The sequence below is a fragment of the Lathamus discolor genome, chromosome 1 (assembly GCF_037157495.1).
Source record: "Lathamus discolor isolate bLatDis1 chromosome 1, bLatDis1.hap1, whole genome shotgun sequence".
NCBI classification, from domain to species: Eukaryota; Metazoa; Chordata; class Aves; order Psittaciformes; family Psittacidae; genus Lathamus; species Lathamus discolor.
Window position 1 is genome coordinate 141,339,722 of NC_088884.1, and position 27,484 is coordinate 141,367,205.

The 27,484-nt window shown below is 41.2% G+C and overlaps 2 protein-coding genes across 7 annotated transcripts in view; one reads left to right on the forward strand and one right to left on the reverse strand.

The window, feature by feature from the left end:
* The first annotated feature begins 2,358 nt into the window (after window positions 1-2,358).
* On the forward strand, window positions 2,359-7,557 carry LOC136024025 (toll-like receptor 6). Of its 3 annotated transcripts, XM_065699098.1 has the most exons (4): window positions 2,375-2,460; window positions 2,620-2,763; window positions 3,412-3,469; window positions 4,435-7,557. In XM_065699098.1, the coding sequence occupies exon 4, from the start codon at window positions 4,519-4,521 to the stop codon at window positions 6,973-6,975; it is 2,457 nt and encodes an 818-aa protein (XP_065555170.1). In that variant the 5' UTR covers window positions 2,375-2,460; window positions 2,620-2,763; window positions 3,412-3,469; window positions 4,435-4,518; the 3' UTR covers window positions 6,976-7,557. The 3 variants fall into 3 exon arrangements, with proteins under 3 accessions (XP_065555161.1, XP_065555155.1, XP_065555170.1); XM_065699089.1 differs by having other exon boundaries at window positions 2,359-2,763; window positions 3,276-3,469; XM_065699083.1 differs by having other exon boundaries at window positions 2,359-2,763.
* A 3,505-nt stretch (window positions 7,558-11,062) lies between these two features.
* Window positions 11,063-27,484, reverse strand: part of KLF3 (KLF transcription factor 3) — a 28,859-nt gene continuing 12,437 nt past the window's right edge. For all 4 annotated transcript variants that reach the window (XM_065699133.1, XM_065699125.1, XM_065699110.1 and 1 more), the window contains 4 exons: window positions 21,400-21,895; window positions 20,792-20,942; window positions 16,182-16,342; window positions 11,063-15,038 (listed from right to left, as the gene is read on the reverse strand). In XM_065699133.1, the coding sequence (XP_065555205.1) occupies window positions 14,857-15,038; window positions 16,182-16,342; window positions 20,792-20,942; window positions 21,400-21,895 (990 nt within the window). In that variant the 3' untranslated portion in view covers window positions 11,063-14,856. The remainder of the gene's footprint in view (window positions 15,039-16,181; window positions 16,343-20,791; window positions 20,943-21,399; window positions 21,896-27,484) is intronic.

Sequence of the window (27,484 nt, forward strand, 5' to 3'; positions counted from 1 at the left end):
TAGAGCAGGGAAAGGTGCGTGAGGGGAAAGAAAGGCACTCTGTGAGAGGTGAAGGCATTCTGTTGAGGGGAAGATTCAAAATCTCTGTGAAACCTGTGTTTTCACTCAGGGCTTCCGTTTGTCTGATTGTTTCTTTCAGAAACATTTGCTGAGTTTGATTCTAATACTCATTTGTAGTCACTCTTTGGTCAAGAGGAAGCTGTATCAATAAGCCAATAAGCAAGAAAATTCTGTATTCTGCATGGTCACTCCATATTATCAGTCTGATTTCTACAGCTTTGATCCTTGTGCCTATTTACACCCAAGCAAAATAGGCTTGGGCATAAATGCGGTACAGTTTCTGCTCACTTTGACTTGTGGTGGCATTTAGCCCTTGACACACAGGGTGAAGTTGTGATAGTGAGAGTTGCAGTTGAAGGTAAGGTCCTTGATATGACCAAACACTGGTTTTGCAACATTTATTAATTTTATTAACTTTTCATGAGTGCTCCAGCCATGTTTTAACTCAGTGTTTTGTACATGTAAGTTCTCTTCTGCAGTTCCAGTTGAAGAGATTCTTTACACTTTGGGCATAGTCATGGTTCCGAATAGCTTATGATACCCGGTCAAATGTAGCTGCGGTTTCTCTCTGGGTGGGTAATCCCAACATACAGGCTGAAGTATGAAATGTACCCTGAGGAAAGGCTGTTTGTGAAGATAGGTGCTCACTGATAGAATCAGCTGCAAACCCTCAAGCAGTATAAACTTCAGAAATGGAACAAGGTCTCTACACAAGCGTATGTATACCAACTATGGGAAGGATGATACTTAGCTGGTACATTTCAGGGTGCACAAATAGAAATACACCACTTTTTAGGTTTTGCCTATCATACAAAATGACTTAATCAAGTAAACTGCAAGCAGCCCCAAACAGCTTTGCTGAATTGATTCGTAAAAATAACATGCAATGTTCCTAATGATTTAACAGAGGTATTCAAGAGTATGAGTTTTATTTTACCCAGTTGCAAATTTTTTGTTATGTCAAACTGTTTATTTGGATGTATTTTGAAGTCTCATAAAGAAGGGTGGTAAAGAAATGAAACGTACTATGATTAAAGGTGTAGATACTTTTGTGTTTTACAGGTGTGTGTGCACTGGAGTCAGTTCTGGTGAAAGCTGATTTGTATTTGATTTTGTGCATATGGCAAAGTTTTTTCATGGATTACAGAAGTTCCCAGCAGTGGGAACTTCTCCTTTAGCTTGAAGACAAAATGCTATCAGCTGACAAGCAGACTTTCGCTGCTTCTTGAGAAACATTCACAATCACTGGCCTTGTCTTGGGTCACAGATGTCTCAGAGTTTTCCGTAATGTTTTGCTCTGATTCACTGCACTGAGGGAAGCCGAATGGTTTCAGTTCTGTTTCAGTTCAGACTATCTTAGTCATCAGTCTCAAAATGAAAAATGGAAATCTTCTTTCAGCAAAGCAAAAGGTTAAATTCTTCCTTACAAGATTGAAAACATAATAAAAAAATAAACGTTTCAAAGGAATCTAATGTAAGCTTGAAATATAGCTGACACTGCAATCTAGAATAAATTTTCATACTTTTCAGCTTCTTTAGCTGAATCCCTTCTTGCTTTCAACTCTTCTGCAAGGCACTGTTTTACAGGGTGGAGTAAGCGCTAGTCTGAGTCCAGCTGGGCCCAAGTGCTCCCCACGTTCCCCCAGCTTGCTCAGATCTGAAGAATTCATGACATACTTCATGAATTTAATCTTAAAATTTGTTCGGATTTATGTAATCTTCATTCATTTATTCATCTCTGCTTCTTTCTTCCTTGCTAATTAATCCTCCTGAAGCATGCTGTATTAGCGTGGATGTTTATGGGAGTAAGGTGTTGGTTTTGGTTATTTATACCTGCATTTGCAATGCACTCACTCTCTGCTCTGTTGATTTGCTTGCTAGGCTCATGCCACTGTTCAAAACGCTAACTGAATGGCTACTTTACTGGATTGCTCCATGCCCAGATTACCCTGTATTGCTCTGTTCTTCATGGCTTCCTTGCAGCTTTCATATCATACAGAATATTCTCTATAGTTAATTTTCTATGATTTTTGAAGGAGGCTACAATGTGAGGTATCCCTGATAACCATCCGAGAGTAAAGGTGGCAGACCTGTAAAGGTTCTGAACTGTGCTGTTTTGCCCCTGTTACTAGCTTTTGTGATCTAAGCTTTTGCCATCCTTTAGTGTGCTACATTAATTAGTGTGTTTAGCTGAAGCAAATAACTTGGCAGGGTAGAGCAGTGAGTTCTGCTTCCTCTTTTCTGTGTGTGCAAAAGAGGAGATACAGTTGATGAATTTCTAGAATATCTGCATAACTATCAGAAGCAGAAATGAAATTAGAAATGCAGAATTATTCAAACAGTCTTGCTTTGGTGAATGTTCTGTGCTGCAGATAGGTTTATCTCATCCTAAACTTACAAGTATGTAAGTATTACAGAAGTAAATGTATTTAGAGTCTGGACTGTTAAAAGTTTCCTTTCATTATGCTCTTAATACCTGCATGGGAGGGAAATTTCATTAATTCTTAGAATTGTATAGCCTACATGAGAAAACCCTGTTCTTTCTACTTCCTGAGGTAGAAATTATTAAGGAATTAGCATTTCATGTGAGATTCCCCAGCTGGAAGATTATGTATGTTTGAAACTCTGTTTTGAGGAAGCTAACCAAGCATGCAGAGGACTTTTGCTGGTTCTTCGCTCGGAGATTAATTTCATGCACAAAAGGTGGGTTATATTTGCTCCATTGTTTACATCTTTTTGTTACATGTATTTTGGACTCCATCAGATCTCAGGTGTTGGTGTTCCTTTACTGTTGGTGGGTATTTTTGCATTTTGAAATTTCAGTGAAAATGCTCATCTGTATGTTGGATTTCAACAAAGAAGAAAAGGGAACAAATTGTTGGCATGATGATTTTCATTCTCATCCAACTCTAATACCATCATAAAATAGTGTTGGCAGGGTAACCATTGATCCTTAATATTGCTTTGCCAGACATATCTGCTTCATTTTTTGACAGTGGCACTCTTCAGTGCTGTATAGTGTGGATGATCCCTTACCGCACTGTATAGCATAGCATGCGTGGTAAATTGAAACTCATCTGGCACTGGAGCACAGAGAGAGAATATCTTTCTGGTTTTTGTTTCCTTCACAACATTTCCTGCTTTGTTCCTGATGTCCCTTTTGTCCAAGGGAAGTTCCTCCACAGAGTTCCAGATCAAAGTTTATCTGATTCCAGAGGTTCTTTACCAGCCTGGAGTCTGAAGGACACCATCAACCGCTCTGTGAAGAAAGTTGGGTCGTATTTCCTTGTGCTTGTGTGTGATACTGTACTTTGACCAACCATCCCAGCTTCACTGTTATTCTGTGCTCAGATATTCCAGCATCACTTTTTGAAGACAGAATTTGAACTCTCAATTGGATTCTATTGAGGTAGAAATTTATACTTTACTGATTTATTCTTGTATTGCTTTTGGCGATGTTTATTCTTGTATTGCTTTTGGCGATGTTAATTACATGTGTTCTTGCTTTACTTAATTAAAAGTTGATTAAGCTTGATAGGAGACTTGGAGGATAAGAAGACAAATTTGAGTACAGATTTGATACCAGTTTTGATATTATGGGTCTTTCTTAGAGCCGGCTAACATTGGCTTTGTTTGACATGGGGGAAGCTTCTAGCAGCTTCTCGCAGAAGCCACCACTGTAGCCCCCTCTAGCTACCAAAACCTTGCATGCAAACCTTGCTTGCAATAACAGTATAATTCCTCCTCAAGATTCTTGGCTTACTGGAAAAATGGACCCCTTTGTGCTGTAACAAAGACAAAGCTGATCAGCTTCTTTGATCAGCTGACCCTGAGGAGGTGCATGGTCATGTCCTGGGTCTTTGGGGTGTGAAGAGGAATATTCTTTGGCTCCTCTGACTGAAAAGGTTGCTTTTGGACCAGTTCCTGTGAGGGTCCATGGGGCTTTCGAAGTTCGGTCCCCTAAAGTGTGGGGATATGGGGTGTACAGAAAGAGCAGATTGGAGACTTGTTGTGTTCTCCTTTACTCCTAAATGCATTAATGTCTGTTTGTACCGGTTTTAGATTTTTCAAGATTGTTGAGAAATTTTTATTGCTTAACATAACATACCACTGATTGTATACCTCCCATTATAAGGGAGTTAATTTCTACTGAGATAATCAATAATTGGCATTAAAGAATGGGGATCAGGAGGATTGACAAGAACTTAATAAGATGTAAAGATTAAGGTCTTTATAAGATTAAGAACTTAATAATATGTAAAAATGAAAATCTTACTGCTTGCCTAATTTTATATTGAATTTTAATTTAACAAGAAAAAGCAAAGTTCAATGATTCAACTATTTCAGCAAATTCGGTGTGTTTTTCTTTCACAGGACTGGACTCATCACTGAGACATATTGAGGAGAAAACAAGGATATGCTCCTGTGTAAGAAACCCGGATAAACCTGGAAGGCATAATGGGACCCTTTACAAGTATCTATGTCTTTGCTTGTGTCTTTACATTCACACTATGGAATAATATCCATCCAACTGTGGAAAATGAATTTATTGCAAATTATTCAAGCAGTTTGCTAACTAATGTTCCAGAAAACATTCCAGTCCATACTCATGTATTAGATTTGTCACATAACAGGATCTCTGGACTTGGTGTCTCAGATTTTGTTTCTCTTTCTGATCTTCAGGTATTAAATCTTTCTTATAATCTAGTTACAGAGCTTAACTTTAGTGTCTTCATTTTTAATGAAGATTTAGAATACTTAGATTTATCTCATAATAACATCTTGAAAGTTTACTGTCAAACTCTTGTGTATCTTAAACATTTAGATCTTTCTTTCAATAAGTTTACTGCCCTGCCCATCTGTCAGGAATTCGGGAACATAGTTTGTTTGGAGTACCTAGGATTAAGTGCCACAATGATACAAAAGTCAGACTTCAGGTATATAACGCATTTGCATCTGCACACTGTCTTTCTAACATTAGAAGACTTTTCCCTGTATGAGCCTCAGAGTCTGACAGCCTTGAACACAAGGAGCCTCCACATCGTGTTTGCAGCAAACCGAAACTTCAGTTTTGCCCTACTGTATGATGGAATGAGCACTTCAGAAAACTTAAAAATAGTTAATTTAAGATATACCTTGAGCTATAAAGATTTCCCCCCTCCTTCTTTAGCGCTTCTGAAGGAAATCAAGACAACAGCTCTCATGCTTGACACTGTGGATTTACAGTGGGCTATAATTTTGCAGATTTTCCTCCTTGTTTGGTATTCACCTGTGGAGTATTTGACTGTGAGAAATTTGACTTTTCGGGGACCACTGGGGGAGCTGACTGAATATGACTTTATGCCCTTACTAAGCTCTATGGAACAATTAATCTCTTTGGGTGGCTCCATGAAAGTACTAACTTTGGAGCATGTTCGTAATAAGGTTTATTATTTCAACCAGGAGATACTATACAGACAGTTTTCAGAGATGAATATTGCCAGTTTGACAATATATGATGCATATATGCCACACATGCTTTGCCCCAACAGAACAAGCTCATTTCAGTATTTAAATTTTTCTCGCAATGCCCTGACGGATGAACTGTTCCAGAATTGCGGCACTCTGACAGATTTGAAATTACTTATTTTGCAGAAGAATAAATTTGAGAGCCTCCCCAAGGTTAGCTTCATGACCAGCCATATGAAATCACTAAAATACCTGGACATGAGCAGCAACTTGCTGCGTCATGAGGGAGCTGACGCGCAATGCCAATGGGCTGAGTCTCTGACAGAGCTGGACCTGTCCTCAAATCAGTTGACGGATGCTGTGTTCGAGTGCTTGCCAGTCAACATCCAAAATCTCAACCTCCAAAACAATCAGATCAGCAGTGTCCCCAGGGGAATGGCCGAGCTGAAAGCCTTGAAAGAGCTGAACTTGGCATCGAACCGTCTGGCTGACCTGCCGGGCTGCGGCGGCTTTACGGCCCTGGAGTTCCTGAACGTAGAGATGAATTCGATCCTCACCCCGTCTGCCGACTTCTTCCAGAGCTGCCCAAGAGTCAGGGAGCTCAAAGCAGGAAAGAACCCATTCAAATGCTCGTGTGAACTGCGAGACTTTATCCGTGCGGAGAAGCAGTCCGGGGGGAGGCTGTTCGGCTGGCCGGCGGCGTACATGTGCGAGTACCCGGAGGACTTGCGAGGGACGCAGCTGAAGGACTTCCACCTGAGCGAGCTGGCTTGCAACACAGTGCTGCTCCTTGTGACAGCTCTGCTGCTGACGCTGGTGCTGGTGGCTGTCGAGGCCTTCCTGTGCATCTACCTGGACGTGCCGTGGTACGTGCGGATGACGTGGCAGTGGACGCAGACGAAGCGGAGAGCTTGGCACAACCACCCTGCAGAGCAGGAGACCGTTCTGCAGTTTCACGCCTTCATTTCATACAGCGAGCGTGACGCGTTGTGGGTGAAGGACGAACTGATCCCGAACCTGGAGAAGGGCGAGGGCTGCGTCCAACTGTGCCAGCATGAGAGAAACTTCATCCCTGGCAAGAGCATTGTGGAGAACATCATTAACTGCATTGAGAAGAGCTACAAGTCGATCTTTGTGCTGTCTCCCAACTTTGTGCAGAGCGAGTGGTGTCACTATGAGTTGTACTTTGCCCATCACAAGCTGTTCAGTGAGAATTCGGACAGCTTAATCCTCATTTTACTGGAGCCGATCCCTCCCTACATTATCCCTGCCAGGTATCACAAGCTGAGGGCTCTGATGGCAAAGCGAACCTACCTGGAGTGGCCGAAGGAGAGGAGCAAGCATGCCCTTTTCTGGGCTAACCTGAGGGCGGCTATTAACATTAACCTGCCAATATCTGTTGAAGTAGATAAGGAGCAGAGTGATGTTACCTCTACCAGTAGTGTAAGTCAGTATGCGAATAAATGACTGTCTTGCATTAAATTGTGTTAATAAATTTTTTGTAGTCTTTTACAGTATTCCTAGTTAGTAGCAAATTGTAATTGTGATAGATACAGAAATTGCTATTGCTTATTCCTGGTTAAGGGTTGAAAGTCAGAGCCATTAATCCTTGTTTAATGTTATTCTTCCTTCATTGTACTAGTCATTCCGACTTACCTAGATGTACCTACCAAGTCATGATTTCATAGAATTCACTATTCATTGTCTTCAAAATAATAATATCTGAATTTAGGAAATGTTTACAGTATAATACTGCTACTTTTTGCCATGATCATATCAAGCTATATGGGGAGCTCATTTTTCCTGTTTTCTAAAAGATAGAAGCTTGATGTTTGGAGATGAATCCCCTTTTACTTTCACTGAACTCTGTTGCCTTGCCCTTCCAATCATCATGCATGTGAGAAAAAGCAGTTTTTATTGGTAAGTAACTTCTCTGCTAAAACCAATCTGATTAAACTAATGGTATTTGTTGATAGGCAACATCTAATAATTGTGCTTGGGTTTAATTTGACAATCTAATAAATCTCTCGTTGTTTCTCTGGTATTGAATTTGGTGGTTTCATTTCTCTGGTGATGTGGAGTTATGTAATTATGGCTCAATAGAAATGCAAAGCCCTCTGATCACAGCCATGAGCGGCACATGTGGTGAGCAAGAAGGTGTGTTCATTAGCACTGGCCAAGGCGGCTGACCAAGCACCTGCCAGGTGTGTGTCATGGTAGCTAGATGTTGACAGGAAGCTATGGGAGAGCTTCCTTGTGTACAGAGGTGCTGTGATGCTTCTGTGCACGCACAGACCAGCTCAGGTTAACTGGCTATCGCAGTACGATGCCAGGTGCCTTTATCTCAATGTAGAGCTTTGGAAAGAAGGGATAAAATTCTCTATTAAGTCCTAATTTCAGGTGAAGGGAAGTTAGGTACTGACCTCTGTGATAACACCTAACTGGGATCTCCCCAAAGCCAGCACCAAGCTTTGTTTGTGTACTTTAAAAAGGGCTGCTAAGCCCTCAGTACTTCAGTGGGAGCTGGTGGATGTGGCATGCTTGAAAAGCAGGTTACTTATGATGAGCGGGGATGTTCAAAGGCACAGATAAGCCTAATGCTCTGTAGGAGTTCTATTCAGGAAGGCTTTACCCTACCCTAAGAGTCACTTGTGCTGCGTGGCAGCCCAACATGGTGGCCAGGGCCAGTGGGCACCATGGGGTGCTGCTGAAAGTGCATTGCACACCCCGTAGCCAGCCAGCCAGCCAGCTATAGAAGGCTGCAAGGCTCTTTCCACAGATGTAGTAATGTTAAACCTGGGGCTGAGGCCTGAATGTGCTGCTGAAGCTTCAATATTTCCTTCTTAACAGGTTTTTCCCTCTGGGTGCAGGTTCTTCACTATCTCTGTAACATGGCTGTCTGCTCTTAGGCAGTTCCCTGGGTAAGCTCTGGTGACTTCTTTATTTCAGCTACAGCCAAAGTGACATCTGTAATGTAAGGCTTGTGTGCTGTACTTCTCTCAGGTGCTCAAGGAACAGTTAGTTCAGTCACAGAGGCCAGTGCCCATTAGGCTCATTAGGAGTCTTGTAGCCTTTACCTCCTCAGGGCTCCTCTGCTCTTTACAGTGAGAATGCTACCAGAAAACCTGTCCCCCTCCTTTCTGAAAGACTCCTCCTCTCCCAAGCGTTGCTGTCTACGGACATGTTCAGCATTCACACTTGGTGGCAATGTGTTAATGGGAACACATTCTGTCCTGTTTACCAGATGAGAAAAGAGGAAGTAAAATTTCTCAAATCGGGCTTTCCAGTCTCTGTAAATGTCATGCATCAGCAAACAGGGTTTTATGTCCTAACTAATGTACAGGGTCTGGGCTGTGGAAGAGACCCTCATCTTTAAGACTGTTCTGAAACCTAAGTTGTAGGTAGGTGTGAAAGGAATAGTTTCTCAGGTCTGCCAGCTGTATTGTTTTAGGTCATTAACCCTGTAACACCCCTTTATACACTGACCTTCCTATGTCTGCACAAGTCTTTCATGCACATGCCAAGTATTTCACTTATTTCCATGCTGCACTGTACGCTGCAGCTGCTTACAATACACTTCTGAGTTTCTCTGATAAAGCAGATTCGATCTGTTGGTTGCTGTTGGTTTGTTATTTTTCTTATGAGTTCTCTGTTGGAACTTCCTTTTTCTCCTTCCCTGAAGCTGTTTCTGTTCAGAGGATACAGAAGTTGTTGATTATTTTTGTTGTGGCTGAACATAGCAAACGCTTTTCTCTGCTGTTTTCTATGAAGCAATGTGCCATTAAAGGGTCTTTAAAAAACGTGTTCACAGAGATGCTTCTTGGGAAGCACGTAAGCAAGTAAGAACGGTGTGAAGTGCTGCTCTTGCTGAGCTCACAGGCCTGGAAGCACACCCTGTACATTTACACTGTTAGTGTTCGGCCAGGCCCGAGTTTTAATTGTAGAGGATATGTTAAAAGTGTGCTTATGGCTACAAATCACAGTAAAGACGCAAAGAGCAGCTGTGAACCCCTGAGCAGGTTTCCTGCAGGATGAGGATCTGACTCAGTGACAGAAGGTCAGGCAGAAGAACGGCTTTATTTCTTAACTACGAGAAAAGGAATACTTCCTCATATTAGTGTCTCGAAAGCTCAGTTTTTGCCTTTTTCTCAGGCTGAGCCTGACGCCCAGTGGCCGATTGAAATATCGCTGCTTCCTGAAAGGGAGCGCTCCTGCCGGCACACACACATCGGTCCCGTCTTGCCTCTGGGGAAAAATGAAACAGCTGGTCTTACCAGCCCGGCGGATGCAGGAGCCCCTGGTAGGTGTGTGCGGGCTAAGGAAGACAGGGCAGGATAAGCCCTTCCTCATGGCAGTTCCACGGTGGGTCAGTGGCTCAGTCCCCCACTTCATCTGTCCTGCCGGCTGAGTATGCTCTGGAGCGGATACCGACTGGTTCACTACCAAATGAACCTTGGAAATCAGCAGCATGATGTGAACAGAGACTCTTGCTTTACAGGAAGCAATCCTTATTTCCAAGCAGGATACCAAGAAATTCACACCAGCCATTTTCTCACATTCTGATTTCTGTTTGCAGGGTTTTGTTTTTACTGCCTTGCTTCTGCTGTACCTGCTTTCCCTTCTGTATGGCACCATGAGAGTGTAGGTGCAGACTGGGCTGATCTGCTGGGTCCCAGGCAGCAACAGATAAACACCCTGATGCAGGAATGGAAGGTGTTAAGAGATGCATAGTGAATTCAACTGGGCTCCCTCCTTTCAGGCAGCTGGAAAGGTGTGAATAAATAAATGAACTTGTTTTGTCAGCTCTCCACATCATCGTTTCTCAGCAAAGCCCACAGGGGTGCCTGGAGGTGAGCAGGATTCGTGCACATCGATGTGCTTGTGGCCTGTGTTAGCTCTGGCACCCTGGCCTTGGCAAACGCTGTGGGGAAGAGCATGGTTAAAGGAGGAGGCCCTGTGTTTAAAGTGCTAAAAAATGCAGCCTTGTGGGTTTGGTGCTCCAGCCCTGCCAATGGGCTGATCAGAGTGCTGTGATTAGAAGCAAGTAAACTACTTCTGTGAGTTTGCCACTAAGTGCACTGCTGAGCACAGGAGCTAGGATCACAGAATCAACTAGGGAAAAAACCTGTCAGATCAAGTCTGACCATTACTCCAGGACTGTGAAGTCCACCACTAAGCAGTGTCACTAAGGTCCTCATCTACATGGGGTCTGAACACTTCCAGGGACGGTGATTCCACCACTTCCCTGGGCAGCCTGTTCCAATGCCTGACTAACCTTTTGGTGAAGAAATTTTTCCAATCTAATCCTCCCCTGGCACAGCTTGAGGCCATTACCTCTTGTCCTATGGCTTGTTACATGCTCACAGGCAGCGCCTGCAGCACCTGGTGCTCCTGCCCTTCCTTGCTCCTGCCCTTGGTGGTGTGTGGGGCTCTGCAGAAGGGCCTCCTGAAAAGCCAGGGCTGCCTGGAGCAGGCAGGGAGCCCTGGGCATCCCTCTGGCCCTGCCCTGTGCCGTGGCTCTCTGTCGCACTGTGTATGACGACAGGACCACAGGTGATACTCTGAGGGTTTTATTAACAAGCATAATACATATTCACTGTATGCTATATAGAGTATGAGGCCTGTACAGTACAAATTTATGTTCACAGTTCGCCATGACAAAATGTCATTACTGAATTCCCATTGGACTACCAAAGTAGAAACAGTGAAAGTACATTAAACATTCACATCTTTAGTAAGAAGATTACCAAAATGTCCTGTATTTGCAAGTGATAGTAATGCACACTAGAAACCTTTAATTACCCATTCAGTCTTATTAGCTTATAAAATATATTACACTTTATATAAAAATGTCTGCATAGTTTATACAAGTATTAAGGTAAATAGAACACCCCTGCTGTGGCTGCAGGTGAGAGATGCTAAGCAGAAAGATTATTTCGACCCTCTAATATTAAAAGTACATTTTTTTAAAAGTGCTAATGTCTGTAAAATGCAAACTGGTGTAGCCCTCTTAAGATAATGTAAAATGCTTTGCAATTTTGTTATAGAAAGGATCTGTACTCATCTACGTGTTGCTAACCTTGACAGAGACAACAACATACTTGGACAAGATGTGGCATTACAAGCATTGCTGCAGAACAGTGGTGTATATTTAAATAAACCCACAAACATTAATACCTGCTTAGCTTTTTCTGATTGTCTTAGAAACTCAGTAAATGATTATAGTTATACGGCTTAAACAGGCATGTTTTAGTAAAGCAGTGTTTCCTTTCACACGCTGCAATGCTGCTAGGGAAAAAGGTGGGTTTTTTTAAATGTGCATGTTCTGCAGGATTAGGGTTTTCTACCTTTGTATCTAAACTGGTTTCTCTTCGGGCAAAGACAGAAGGACCGGCTTTAAAAAGTGTTTAGTTGCATATATTTTAAGATACCCCTCAAATCAGAGTTTGCTAAAATGAACCAATGAGCCAGTTAAGATGTAAGTTCACGTTTTCAGCAGAAAGAGGAAAGCATACTTGTGACCTCAACACCACAAAGAGACCCCACAGACACAAGTGAAAAATCCCACAGCAAGGCAATTACATGAAATAATCTCAAATATTTATATTTAATATTCAAATTTCTGTTGTCACAAGGCACATGGATAAAGATATTTTATAGTTCCATTGAATCGCCACTGTATTAGTCCCCACCATTAGCATAAATATTGTCAGGAAAAAGGTAGACAGGCTAATGAATGGATATGGGAAACAACCTAGACTGAATTCTGCAAAGTAACTCTCAGTTACAGAGAAGTTCTGCTTTTAGGGTACTTGATTTTAGATTTCTAATTTTTTAAAAAGAAAAAAATACTAAAGAAAACGTTTTGTGAATGCCTTAAAAGACAAACAGCATTGGAAAGAAATGTTCCTTAACATCCCAAATCATGTGCGTTTGCACTTGTTATGCTAAAACCGGGATCAGTTGCCATGAAGCTGCTTATTTTTGATAGGATCTCGTCTGCTTTTCTCCCTAGAACATAATAAGAGAATTGTTTTCATCCCAGGATACTCAATGTCTGTAGGCTTCTGCCTGGTGCTACAGGGGCTGCAAGCAGCCTGTCAGTGACATGTTGGCACTGATGCAACTCCAACAACATTCAGCACCTATGGAAGGAGGCTGAGTCTGCTACTGCTGACATGTTCAACAACCCCCCTGCTCTAGAACAGCCACTCACTAACATCACTCTCTTCCCTGCAAGCTCCTCCATGTTAGCAGCGACCTGGCCTACCCAAACCAGACCAGTTCATCTGCCAGGCTGTTCAGCTCCATAGCCAAGCAGATGAGGGCCAGTTACACGATCAATCTGGCACAACTCCCTTCAGCCCTAGTGAAGCGGTGAGGTTGTACGGTGCTGTAACAGATCTTCTCACAAAACCTTTGCAGCCATGTTCCCAGCCCTGCTTTGCAAACCCCTGTTCTCCCCTTCATAGGGCACACGTTCTACGCATGAAGCAGAATTGCCAGTTCCATGTTCCTGCCTGTAAGATTCGTTAAACTGGAGCAATACTTTGTGTGTCACAGCATTCGCTGTGGGAGTGTTCCTCTCTGGAAGTACAGATCCTCTCCTCAATTCTACAGGCACGTGGAGGTCAGCAGAACACTTGGTAAACTCCCATCAGCAAGGGAAGGCTCTCTGTACTCACACTCTTCCATCTGCGGGATTATCTCAGTCTGCCATTGAACTTTATGGGATGTATATATACCTGTTCCAATACACCCACCCACAGATAGATAAACACTCCACCTGCCTCCTCCTGGAAAGTCTTATGAAAGTCCTCTTCCCTTTACCCCTCCATTTTCCAGCAGATTTTCCCAAGAGAAACAGAAATCTGACTTCGGTATATTTCATTTGCAGGGAACACTGTTTATCTTACGAAGGGGAAAGAAGAAAAACTCACTGGTGCGCAAGACCTTAGAGAAATACATCCATTTCCTTGCAGTGCCACAAAGTCTGCCGGCTAATAAAGACAGAAACCTTCTTTCAGCGGGCTCCCAAAGACAGGAACATTTCTAAGGTCAACCGCAGGTTGCTGGAGTTGTTTATTTTATCTATCAAGTTGCATTTGCTAACTGACCTGGGAGTTAAGATTTGCTGATGTGATATTTTAATGCAATAGACACATCCACAGAGGGGAAGCTTTGTCTACCTACCATTGAGAGACTGCCAGAGTCACAAATCAGTTATCAAATGGATGATTTGGTGCATGTTTTTATCCAAAGCAGATAGAGAACTCAGTTTATCATGAGAAGTACTTCGTATCTGATGCCATCTTCTCATAAAGGTATTGTAGATAACTAATTTTACATACTGGGTGTATTAAAGTGGCACTCGCAACAATACAGTTCAGAGCACTTTGGATGCAACGATTGCTATTTTCTGAGGTACATCAAAGAGAAAAAATTATTTAGAGGAAATGTAGGGGAGTGATTGCACAGGGATAGTCTATATCCCTGAAATGAGGTGTGGTAGGTTTCTATGAGTATCATTTAATGCCGTGTCACAGAAGAGTACCGTGGGTGCTGCATCCATACACTTGCACAGAAACCAGACATAACAGTGTCACACAAGGTCTTCATTTAACAAATCCACCAGGGCATGATGCAATAAAAACAAGGATATATACTACACTATAATACAGAGGACAGAGGACATTGGTTTAGATGCACAATATTATGTATGGAGCAATTCCTGCCAATTTTTCTTCTTCACTGAGGTAAATGATGCTATGACTCAATCTGTCTGCAAAGTAATTTCATTGCTTAGATTTATTTCTACGATGTTATTCACTGTTTGGGCAGAGGGGACTTCTAAATCAGGTTTCTTCCTAGAACTGTTTCATCAACCATATTGCAGAACTCAACACGGCTGGGAGAGTCCATTCATTGCATTGTTGAGCATAAAATGATTGTATGTCTTACAGGGCACATAAATAAAAGTCTCTGGCAAGGACTAGCATTTTGAATATTCAATAACATTTACTACTTTATCAGTATATGCTGGGTTGATTATATGAAGAAACCAACAAAAGCTGTTAGTTTACAAATTCCCTTATTCACAATGGAATACATTAAACATACTGTCTGCAGAAAGGGTTTGCTTAGCATCCCCAGGAGAAAGAAAACAAGAAGTGTTCACATTCTTTAGGTCTGACCCGTGGCAAGAACATAGAAGGGTTAGATAACATCTGTTACTGACCATAGGTAAGCTTTTAATGGTATAAACTCAGAGATTCAGTCCAGCTGAATCCAAAATAAAATGCATGTGTACAAAAAAGAAGTGTGACAGGAGTCAGGGACAGAAGATATTCAGACTAGCATGTGGCGTTTTCTGTGGAGAGCAAGGTGGTCTGAACGTGAAAAGCTACGGTCACAGTCTGGGCACTGAAAGGGTTTGATGCCGGTATGCTTGCGGAAATGCCGCGTTAGTTCATCAGAACGGGCAAACTTCCACGTGCAGCCCTCCCAAGTGCATTTGTATGGTTTTTCACCTGGAGAAAGAAACACAGAAGTGGGGATTTAAGACGCAAACACAGCAGTTCAATATCTGACATGTTTATCCTCTTGCCTTGTCAAATTTCAGCAAGTACTTTAATGCTTACTCAAAACGCCTCCCTCCGAACAGCACCAGGCTGCAGAGCACTCAGTGCTAGCAACTGTCTACTTGAAAGCAACAGATCAAAAATTGCTTCCTGCCACGACTTATGTTTTTATTGTCTCTCTGCTCCCCTCCTTGCCATATTAGCACTTGGTTTGTCTCACCAAGCCCAGAAGTGTGAAGGTTTAAGCATTTGTTCAAGTATTTTCAAAACCAGGACCCCATATTCTAGATTAGTTGGGGGAAAAGACTGGTGCTACCATTCAGCACAGCAGACAGAGAACTTCTTGTGACCTCTTAAAGTTACTGTAGTGTAAGTAACTGGCACCACTACACCAAGCAGCTCAACTTAAAGCCTCTCTCAACCATTACTTTGTAATATGTGATCCTTCTCCTTAATACCATCATGTGTCCAACAGCTAAAGGGCTGTCTTGATGTAAGACAGACATGAATGGAGCTCCATTTTACCTAAATGTGTCCTGTATCTTTCTAAAAAACTTTGAAGTATTCAGCAATGCCAAGATGGGTATTTCTACAGAGAACAGAGATGGGGATGTGTTTACTGGAACAGTCACGCAGAAAAAGCACTGTTGAACCAGGCGCTAGCACGTCCACATGAAGCAGACGTGTTTGTATTTGGCACATGGTCTGGACTTTTGCAAATGGGTTACTCCCATGGAAGTCTCAGTCAAATATAACAGTCATGTAAGAGGTGAGGCACTGCAATTTGAACTGATTTGGTGTTTACAGGGTGTGCAGATTGAGTAATTTGCAAGCAACTGGACAAAAAATGAGTGAAGAGCCAGTGAATGTAAATCATACCCTCATACACCCTGATCCTGCTTTGGCTTTACAGTCTCTTGTAGATTTTGCCTGCTACATCCTCCATCTTTTGCTCAGCCTACAATTACATCCAGGAAATGCCAAATCCAACTTCTGCCGTTTTATTTACACCTGGCCATTAGCACAAACTAAAAGCGTAGTCTGCTATTTTACTGTAGACTCGACGAAAGGAAAGCATAGCAATGCTCAAACCTGTATGGGTTCTTCTGTGAGCTTTCAGATGGGAGCTTTTAGTGTAGACTTTGTTGCAGCCTTCATAATCACACCGATGTATTCTGCGTTTTCTCTGTGTGTCTGGAGATTCCACAGGTAAAGGTCTCTTTCCTGGCTGAACTATAACTGAAGGGTGATTCCTGCAAAGGCAAACTGCATGTTAAAAATGAGAAACATTCAGCACAGCAAACCTCAGCTCAGACGATTCATGACAGAGCTCTCTATTCCCTACCCCTCTGTCTCTTGGCAGAAGGAACAACATTACATGCATGTCGAAAAATTCAAGAGGGTTTAGCAAATTTTGTGTATTCTAGCAGCAATGTTTCAAAATGTTTACTCACTTTATGGCATGATGTAGCCATTTTTACTACTCCCTAGCTTTTTTTTAACCTTATAAAGGAAAAACCCATTCAAATTCCTGTTTTTCAGTCAAAGTCGAATTTCTCAAACTGAGTTCATAGCAAACTTTTCTTGTATTTGTTCGCAATTTTTCTTCTTCTTTCCAGTGCAACTAATTTGCTTGCAATTGGAAACAGCTATTCCATATTATTAAAGAAATTGTATCTTTAGGGTTTCAAAGCAGAACTCAGTCTTTACTGTTCCAGCCACTCCTTTAGCGAGTAATTAAGAGTTTCCTGTTTGGTGCTGGCAGGAGGGTGCGGCCTCCCTGTACCACTGACGTCAGTTCCTAAAAGCAGAGTTCAGCCTGAGTGGCACACCCACAGGATGTCTGCAGCTGTCCCTCCACCTTCACAAACATCATTTTTGGCTTTTGAAGCCCCCAGGTACGCTGCAGGTAAGACACGTACCAACTACATACGGACTCCTGTAACAGACAAAACTATACACATTCACGCATGAGAAAACCCATCCAGCTTCTCAACGGGTGTTGTTGTAGATATGCAGGTTTGAACACCCCCCCTGCTGCAGAACCAGGGACAACCCTGGTTCTTTCTTCCATGTCAATATTAGAAAAGGAAATAAGTAAGCTCATCAAAATGGTATGTGGCGTTACAAATCTTGCAGCCTCACGAAGCTGCACTTTTCTATCCATTAGCAAATCTGTATCAGTGCTTTTAATGTATTTTTTAGCTTTTAACTGAAACTTAGTATATGATGTGGAGATATTACTATTCCTTCTTGCAAAACTAGCTCCTCCATGTGACAGAAATAAGCTTTCTAGAATTCCCATCTTTCCCCCAGTTGCTGTATGTCACATTTCTTTACTGATCGAATTACATTTTGTAGCTATATAATGCACTAGGTTACATCAGTTACTTAAATCAAGTTCCTGTAGGGCCTAATTTTCAGAAACGCTGAATACCCGCTTCTCCCATCAAAATGAAGGGCACGTGCTAAAGACAGAAAATCTGTGTGTGGTTTAACAAGAAAAAAATTCTGTTGCTCTCCATAGCAGCAGGATGGGAATTACTGATGTGGGTAAAGTTAATTTCTGTTATTAATCTTTTTACTAGAGTTACAAGCTTCAAATTGGGAGCCAAATCCTCTTCTTTCGGAGTTTCCGTGACCGTTGAGTGATGCATTCTTCAAGTGCATGCTGTATCTAGCTAAAAATACTGTCATGGCAGGAAACCCCAGACGGTGATGTTTCACACACAGATGCATGTACTCTCACGTAAGAAAGGAAAGCTTTTAGCTTCCAAAGAAATGCTTCTCTAAAGCAATACTCTATTTTAACACTGTTGCATACTAGTCTTTTTGCAGAAGCTCTGACTTAGAAGAGCAAACAGATCTGATTTAAATGCCTGTGTGCAGAGGCTAGTCCTGGACATGGTAACATCTGGAGAAAGGGAGAAAGAGGATACTGGCTGCACATTTGTGATGGTTTTCAGTCTAAGAGTGTGTCAAAAAAATGCTGAGGATTTGTCTCTGTCTCCTTTTCCCTTTAGAGAAAAGGAGGCTGGCAAGACACAGAGCGTTATCAACACCCAAGCAGGGCACGGCAGCTCTAAAAAATGGCTAAGGCAGTGTCAGAAATCAGAGGTAAATTTAGTAAGTGCCAATAATACAAGCACAGCTCTAATTCTTTCATTCCCTCTTACACAACCAGATACAAATTCACGTAAGTCTAACCATTTAAGTGTCATTACTTAATCAATAAGAGTATCTTCCAAAATTGTTACAATTTCCTCCTTCTTTATCAACAGACCACACTATGTGGTCAGCTTAAGTTAGGCTTCAACACTTGCACTTGCAAGAAAATACAATATTAATGAAGCTTCTGATATCTGGTCAGAGATTACTACCTTGAGTTTGATTTTAGAAATAACTGCATAGTTACTTCTATTATCAAACATACTAGAAAGTCCAGCAATCCCACAAAAATGCCACCACCATCATACACACACACACACAAACACATGTATGTGTGTGTATGCCTACAACTAACACTAAAGCTAGATTAGACACTTTAAAGTGAGACTGAAAGTTTCGTATGTCCCTTTACTGTAGCTTATTAGTGCACTTTGGGCAGTTGGAACCTATGAGAAATGCTAAAAAATCATTGCCAAACCACAGCTCAGAATACAGAGAGGCTGATGAAGCTGTGAGACAACAGGAAATTTTATAAAGGTCTAGGTGTCTCGCCTTCTAACTTGTGTGATTTGTCTGCCTATGTTTTTAAATGATAGAAAGATAAAACCTCTTATTTACAAACTTCTTGTTGTGAATAGAACATGACCTTGAACGAGCTGGCTTTAGGAACCAGCAAGAACTGCAGCTCTGTGAGACAGCTAGGAAGAAATTTAAGCCACTCCCCAGGACAGGGTCTCCATAAACCTACTGCTCTGCATGGGCAAGCAGAGGAGATGCTTTGGGAACATGGACTATTCAACACTACCTACATGTTACACCAAATTTTATATTCTTTGCTCAGCGGATGGGTTTCCTGTGGAAACTGGACTCACTGGGAAATAATGCAAGTCACTAATGCAGGTGACAAGTCTGCAGAAGTCTCAGCCCTGGAGGAAGGGTGTGGTATCAGCAAGGAACAGCACTTACTGGTTCGCTCTTGTTAAAGAGGCCTATAACAAAGAACAGAACTGAACCATTTGATCGTCCTGACCTACCAGACGTTAGCTCCAGGTACATACAGACCTGACTCCCTTGTGCGCCAGCTCCATTACAGAAGATAAGTAACCATCTAGTAAACACAGATGCTTACTATTTTATGTTTACTGTAATAAAACATGTAAAGTTACTTCTAAATAAACAGCATACAGTTTATAAAAGCCAGCTAGCCATTAGTTGAATTGCAAAGAGCATGCACTCTACAAGCTGTATCTAAGTTGGTTATTAGAGACCTGAAACCAAGGAACACAAGATGGCTCTACTGAATGTAGTTAGCCCTGGAGTCATGGTGTGCCTTCTAACCTGGGATGGTTATGAGCAGGAGGAACCGGCTGACTTGTGACAGAAGTGCAGAAGACCGCCTGTTCCATGCTTTCTCCACACTCACATGCTGGTTTTGGGAGTCTGACTTGAAGCCCTTTTTCCCCACTCTAGGCAGTGAGGTCTCCTACAACTGCTCTGAGGGTGATGGTGAGCAGGAAGAAAGGGCAGAAATGGATTATGGTATGTATTAGGTCATGTACCATTAGCCAAGCTCAGTTCCAAACTTCAGCTCTTGCCAGAGCCATGCCAGCAGCCTACATGCCTGTCCAGAGCACTGCCTGGTGAAGGATGAGGTTGGCTCTGGGCCATCCCATGATTTTGGTAAGTTGACAGAATTTTCCCTAGAAAACAGGAAGGGTGCCCATGGCTCCTCATGTATTTCCTGAGAATTTTTTTGTATTTCCAATTATAAAGTCTCTGCCCAGACCTCACTTCTTTCTAGCCCTTGCTCTGCCTTCTGCAAACAGAACAGTTCTAATGCCTAAAGATCTGTGATCCAGTTCATACAGTGGCCCCAGTAACAGTTGTACCAGCACAGTGACTTGGTACTGGGGTGGAACTATGTGGCTGGGAGGAAAGCAAGCTTCAGGAAATACTTGAGCTGCCAAAAAAAACCACCCACAGAACAATGGCTTCAGGTAAATATGGAATTTCACTGGATATATACAGAACTTGTAGGCCTGAGGGGGTTCTTTCCACCAAACAGCCAAAAGTTATTAAAAGACAAGGAAGTCCTCCAAGAAAAGAAAGTCACAAGAATCTTTTCAGAGAAAGGGATTTCAGGCAACACAGAGATCAACAGGAAATGTCTTTACAGCTTCTTTCCAGTTTGCTGCTGGTTTTACATAAACAGGTATCACTGGCATATGGAGAGCCCTACCTTCAATGAACTATAGGACTGGGACTAGCATTACTTTAGAAACAGATTATATAAATGGCAGATCTATGGGGCTGCAATGTATAAATAGGTAACAACTCCTGTATCACTAAAGAGAGTTAAAAACAGTTGAAATCACATTTCACAGTGGCAGTGGAGGGCAAAGGATGTTTTTCTATATTTTATCACATTTTATAAAGCACAGCAACACCCCCTCCTACTCCTCAAAATTGGTAACTGCTGCAATGAACTGCTTTTCATTCTTCTCCTGATGTTGGGACTACTGTTAGCTACTTACTCTTGCAACATTACTTGCTGGGGAGACAACGAGGTCATCATTGGAGGTGACATTTGTTCAGGATAGAAGTCAGTCTTCTGTGGTTCACTTCCTGGCTCTACTTTGATTGTCTTCTTCAGCATAGGCTTCTCATAAGACTCAATGACAGGCACTGTATGGGGGAGGGTGAGAGAAGGCAGGCAAGACATCAAAACCGTGGAAAATTACAGAAATAGTATATGTAAAAATCAATAGTTAAAACAAAAGAAATCCCCCACCTCGATATTTAGTGCAACAATTTATACTAAAGTACAAAATCTTCCAGCTTTAGGCTATCTCCTGATGAACTGTAATTCAAAACAATTCTGTCCATTTTCATCAGTCCAGCATTTTTATCAGTCCAAATTTCAGTAGATAAACAGCTTTTGAAGGTATAAATCAGAACAGAATACAACTTTCATTAAGTTTGATAAAATATTTACACAGTAAATTCTATGCCTGTATATTTTTAAACAACAGGAATTATGTTTCATTTCCTAGAATGTGAAAAACACACACAAAAAATGCTTGGATATACAGTTATTTTCCCAGGATGAAATGGGGCAAGAAGAAAACTCGACAGCACCAACCTGGCATACTACTTGGAGTTTCCATCTCATCTGCAAGAACTGTTGACACCATGATGGGCTGTTGAAGATGGGGAGCATACATAAAAGGAACTGGCTGGACCACAACAGGCTGTATAACTGGGAGTATTCCAGGGCTTCTCAGTCCGTGTCGTGAAAGAGCAGCGGCCATTACAGGTGGGATGGTTATTGGCATGGAAATAGGCTGTACTCCTGGGGGTGACGGTGTAAATTTACTGAGAGGTGAGCTGGGTGAGGACAGAGTCAATCCAGGTGAAGTTCTCCTATGCACAGTCTGGAATTTTAGAGGGGAAGGAGAACTTCCAGTTGAAGGTGGTGAGCTCCGTTTGTTCACCGTAAGGTCTACTGGCTCCATCTGGATTCCATTTGATAGTCCTTCAGGGCTTGAGTAAAATTTATTGTGCAACATACCCGGTGTAGAATAAATGACGCTGTACTTGTTTGGCTTCATTTGGTCCATGTAATTGGATGGGTATGACTGTCAGAAGTAGTGGAAAAAGAAAGAAAATAGTAAATCAACACACACAATTACTGCTGAAAAAGAAAGGCAGTTAATAAAACTGAGCAAAATGAGAGAGTTTCAAGGAAGCACTTCAATGTACTTTCTAAATAAAAGTGAATTAAATAAAGCCTAAGATTTCACACAAAGGAATTTATTCAAGTACTGATTCACTGTTTCAGAAGTACCGTAGAACAGATGATGAAAACAAATCCTCAAGGCTTACTCAACTCTTTCTCCCTCAAAAACTGGTTTTTATATACTAAGCTGCACACCACTTAACTGACCAGGGAGATACATGGTGCTATGTCAGCATATAACTATGTACCAAGGATCATGAAGTCAAGCAAGACAGGAGTTGGATTTGACTTAGAATTACAAGCAATGCGTCCCAATCAACAGCTTAATTGGAAAACAATCATCACTAAAGCAAGAAGTTTTGTATCTGAACTCTACAAGCAATGAAAAATACACAGCTGCACTACAAAAGCAATAGGTGAGAAACCCTAGAGTGCAAAAGGTAGATTTTAAACACTGCCCCTACTGTTTTTTTCTTCTTAAAGGAATAAAGCAGCTAACCAGCCAGTCTGATTTTATAAAACTACTGCGAGGATAAACATTTGGTGTCCTTGAAGAATATTCTTGTTAGTGATAGCTATCAGTTCTCCCTACAAGATAATATAAACCAGAAAGCTAACCCTGACCTGTGTGACAGTCTCCACATTTTAGTGGCAGTAATTTTTGCAAACCAGAAAGTACTCCCATTCATTGCAGAGTATAGTGTTATTAAACAACTATCCAGATCAGTTTTGCATTTGAAACTCAGATGAAAACTGGGGTTGTTTAGTAACAGGCGACTTACAATGGAAACCAGTGTGATGTTCTAACACAGGAGAAAGCCATAGGAAATGCAATCCACAGTTTCTTAACCTTTAGATGTTGTGAATTTTTTGAAATAAAATGCTGTCTTTGGATCCCAGGTAAGTAAGAATTCACATTAAGGCTCAGCAGTTTCACCCTGATATTAAAAACCTGCTGAATTCTTTGGCACCAAAAAGATTCTGAGGAGGGGATTTAGAAAAAAATAAATTCAGAAAGTGAAAGCGATCAGAAGTATAAACCCATTATATTTTTATACAATCATTTCCATGACATTTCAATTATTTTTTCCTGGGATGAAAACCTGTAGCAATACATCTTCCCGCTTTCTCACCTGCCTTCCCTGTGAGAGCCAGTCAGTTGATTTTAAATGTCAATGTTAACTAAAAATATCTTTGCAAAATGACCCAAATGCGTTTTTCTTCTTCTCAGTTACTGTTTGCAACAGTGAGTTTAGAAAATATTACATTTTCCTGCTGCATTCATAACACTATGGTAAAACAACAAAGCTGAGTCACCTATTCCATAAAGTGCTCAAGTAAAGAAGCATACAGAATTGTGATTAATCTTGAAACAGTAAATATTACATTAAAACCTCTGAAACTTTTATTTATTCTCTTTCTGACTAGTCTTACAAATTTCATCTATAGCAATGTTCATCTTTGATTGCAACTGGTTCCTCAAAATTGTATTAAAATGCAATTATTGCAAGCTGTGCTGGCTAAAGTAAGTTCTACAGATATGCCACCACTGCTGAGTTAAGCAATGAAATTATTAGCATTCTAAGTGATGAAGGCAACTGAATATTGATAGAGTTTAATATTTAACAGTATTTAATATCTACTAAATCTGATCAAGTTACAGGCATAGGCAAAAAGATCAAAGTTTAAACACTTAAGAGATATTAAATACTTCTGTTAAAATTGCCATTTATTGGTTTACAGTACAAAGTCTACCCAGCTTCAACAAACTCTAAGTGTTCCACCATTCAGCATCAGTGCATTTATAGTGCTGCAGGTTTGCCAGGGATGATCACAAACAATGATGACCTACAAACATTTCTTCCACTGCAAGAATACTAGAAAGGAAAAAGACTTTGCAATTTAAGTCTTAGGGATTTGGGCAATGGGTCTATTAAAAAATGAACCATCCCCAAGCTGTAGCCTTTCTACACAAACAGTTATCCTCTTTCAAGTCTTCAAGTAACACCAGATGTGTTGAAAAACTACTAAAATGTTGTGCAGAGAAATGTAATCTAGAACAGTTAAGTAAAGCATGTTTAGACAAGCAAGAAATACTTGAGTATTTTAGGGACTCGGTATTCCACCCCATATGCCTTGCATTATTTTGCATAGAAGTTTGGCACAGATTTAACAGCAGCTAATTTTTCTGGCAGTCTGGGGAAACTAAATCATTTTCCTAAACTCCTCCTGTGATCTGAATTGCTGTTTCTGTCTGAACTGCAGATAAAGTTGTGATAGAAAAATGCAGTGTGACAAATCATCTGTGCTGGGAAGAAAAGGGGTGAAAAAGTTGAGAAGGATGCTACAACAATGAAAAGGTGACTATCTGCTATCAGTCAGACACTGGTGGGAAAGTTTTGCTTCACTGACAACAAAATGTGGCTGAAATCCTGTTTGTCTGGAGTTAAGTCACACTTAGATCTGTGCCCCGGTTCTGAAGCTGAGCTTCCTGTCTCTTTTAGCATAGCAAAGGTTCTGTTTCTAGACCCTTGGGACACAGCAATTGCCACGAGGCTGACTGTTTTCAAATTTGGTTAAGTCACTTTCCCTTTCTTTGCCAGGGAAGTACCCCATTGGGCATACAGGATGGGAAAATAAGGAAGACTTCACACTTCCATGTAAATATGGAGGCATTAACAACTGCAAACCAAAAAAAAGCCCAGCTATCTCTGGTTTTCTAAATGCCACCAACTGCAGGAAGCAGGACTGTTACTTCATAGCCTGCAGAAGCAGTCTTTTCTCACCTGTCCTAGAACTTATGTGAAGTATTCTGGTGGAACAATTGAAAATTTAGTGTAGTTCTTTTATTTGCCTAACATATTTAAGCTCATACATTTTCCTTGGATTTCTACTGTGGGAATTAACAGTGTATGCAGGAGTTTGGTCTGACTTAGATTAAAAAAAAACCCCAATAAATTCCCTCTTCCCTGTAAATTCTGCTTTCTTAAACATCCCTGTGCAGAATGGCATGTCACTGTGGTAGATCACCGTAAAAATGCAGGATTGTATTTCAACATACATTCCTTTACAGTCTCCATCTAGCTCTTGTTTTGTGTTTGCCATCATCGCTTTCCCTCTTTGGGTCTTACGAAGCAATTAATTTACCTTTCCTAGCTGTTTGACCACAATAAAATCCAGAGTACTGAAGTCACAAAGAAACTGGAAAATAAATCAAAGGAACTTATAATATTTTTTAGTCATATCCATGTGGCTCATACAATTAAACTGATAAATCCAAAAGAGAGAATCACCATGCTTTTCTCTTGACAATCTATCAATGATAATGACTGGACACATATGTCACAAGCACATCTACCAGCACCCAGAAGACCGCTGCTTCCACAAGGAAATGATATCAAGCACTTACCTGATATAATTTGCTAAATTTGATTATACTGCCCCAGTGAAACATCATCTCTGTTGTACAGGCAAACAGATTTTGAAGCAATTCACCAAGTCTTTTATAAACTACTTAACCCTATGAATTTAACTTTAAAATTTAGCCAGCCTCTTAGATAAACATAAACAGGTGAAGAGCCTGCTTACCTACTTAAGCCATTTGCTGAATCAGTATCACGTGAGAGGATGAACTGTATTTAATCCAAACAGTAGCTAATACACAAAAAAGCATTCTCACCACATAAGATTTGTATTCCGATACACTACTTTAGAGCTCAACTCCTCATGTAGCACACAACTACCTTTAAAAACAGGTGAAACAAACAGTTCCAGGACTGATGGAAGCACAGAGAATGGCCGATTGTTTCAATTCCAAGAGAAATGGTAACACATCAAAAAGCAACTTCTTTCACTAAATGGCAACTAGTTTTAATCCAAATGTTTAAAAAGTCCTTGCAGCAAGTATTTAGGTAGGGCTCAGATGACTTTGTCACTAGTTCATTAGGAACTATCACAAGATGTATTCGATAATTCAGTAAACAGCATGAGCTGTTGGTAGAGTGATGAAATACTGTGGGTGCGAGCTTCAGTCATCTGAGAAGTATAGTTAATCCTTTCAGCCACACGCCCTGAAATACAGTAGTGTCAAAACTATAATTTGTTTCCTTCTCCCATCCCAACCAGCAGGATTTTTTAAAGACAGATTTTATATCTATGGACAGTGTATGCTCAGCTAAAATAATGAGTAATTCCCAAGGGGCTTAGTTTTTTCGTTTGGCCTCTAATGATACTATCAGAATGAAAGATACAATACAAATAAATCTTGATTTTAGATTTCTGAGTTATGTCAGCCTGCAGAGAAATGCATGCTATGCTCAGCACCTCCAAAACATCACTCTACCAGTTTCTCTTACCTTCCACCTCCTGAAAAGAAGGTCAAGAAAACTAACACACTCAGTGGCTCCTATCTTTTCCTATGTTCTCTACACACCATGATTCCTCCCTTTAAAGGTGTCTCCAGAGTAGTTTCTGCTGGGGACCTGGGGTGGCAAGGGCTCCAAGGAAGCTGCAAGACCAGGAAGTGCTGGGGAAGCCAGGACCTCGAGGGCTTGGGGCTGAACAGCCTGTGTGTGTACACAAGCTGTCAGCCCAAGGGAAACTAGAGTAATCTCCATGAGGGGGACCTTGCTCAAAAAATGTCCTTTCCTCTGGAATGTCTGCTTTTCCTTTCCTGCTTTTTTTTTTTATTATGCAATAACAAAAAGGAAAGCATACCGATTTGGTAAAATGCTCTGAATAGTCCCCCAATGGCTGGTCACAGTGATGACACTGAGTTATAAGAACACCCAAGATGACTCCAGAGGTCCAACGCATGGAAGGTACCACACCTCTGCAAGAAGCATGTGGTACAGAACAAGCCTTGCAGTGCATTTGGCTCAGAAATGTTCCCTTGTTCTTCCCAGTGCAGCTCTTCCTTCATCTGCCAGTCTGGGGAAGACTGCTCACTCCTCTCCTGCTCAGCCTGGTGAAGGATCAACCCTGTCCCATCTCACAGAAGCACACAGCTGTATGGGGGCAGGATCTTGTGTCTCTCATGTGCATTATCCAAGCCACTACAGGACCTTCTTTGGGAGATGAAGGCACATGTGTACAAAAGACAGGCTGCAGCGTCTCTATAACGATTTCCTGTTGTTCACATAATGACACTGTTGTAAAAGTGGCCCATTTTCTGCCTTTGATAGATACCATTAGATACTCTTAGATAATTGTAGGTAATCACCACTAATCTTAATCAAGTTATGCAATAATTGTGATTGAAGTGACAGACTGTCCAATACTAAGGCTCTTTCTTGACCCATATACTGTAATTTGTCACACACTCTTAGTGATAGATCGGTTATTTTTCTGTCATGCCTCTCAAGTAAATAAACCCTATAAAAGCCATACTGTAACTTTAAAATGCACATATACTTAACTCTCAAAAAGTGTTATTAATAGCACTGAAGAAACCAGACTGCCTACAGATGCATTTAAATTGATGACAATT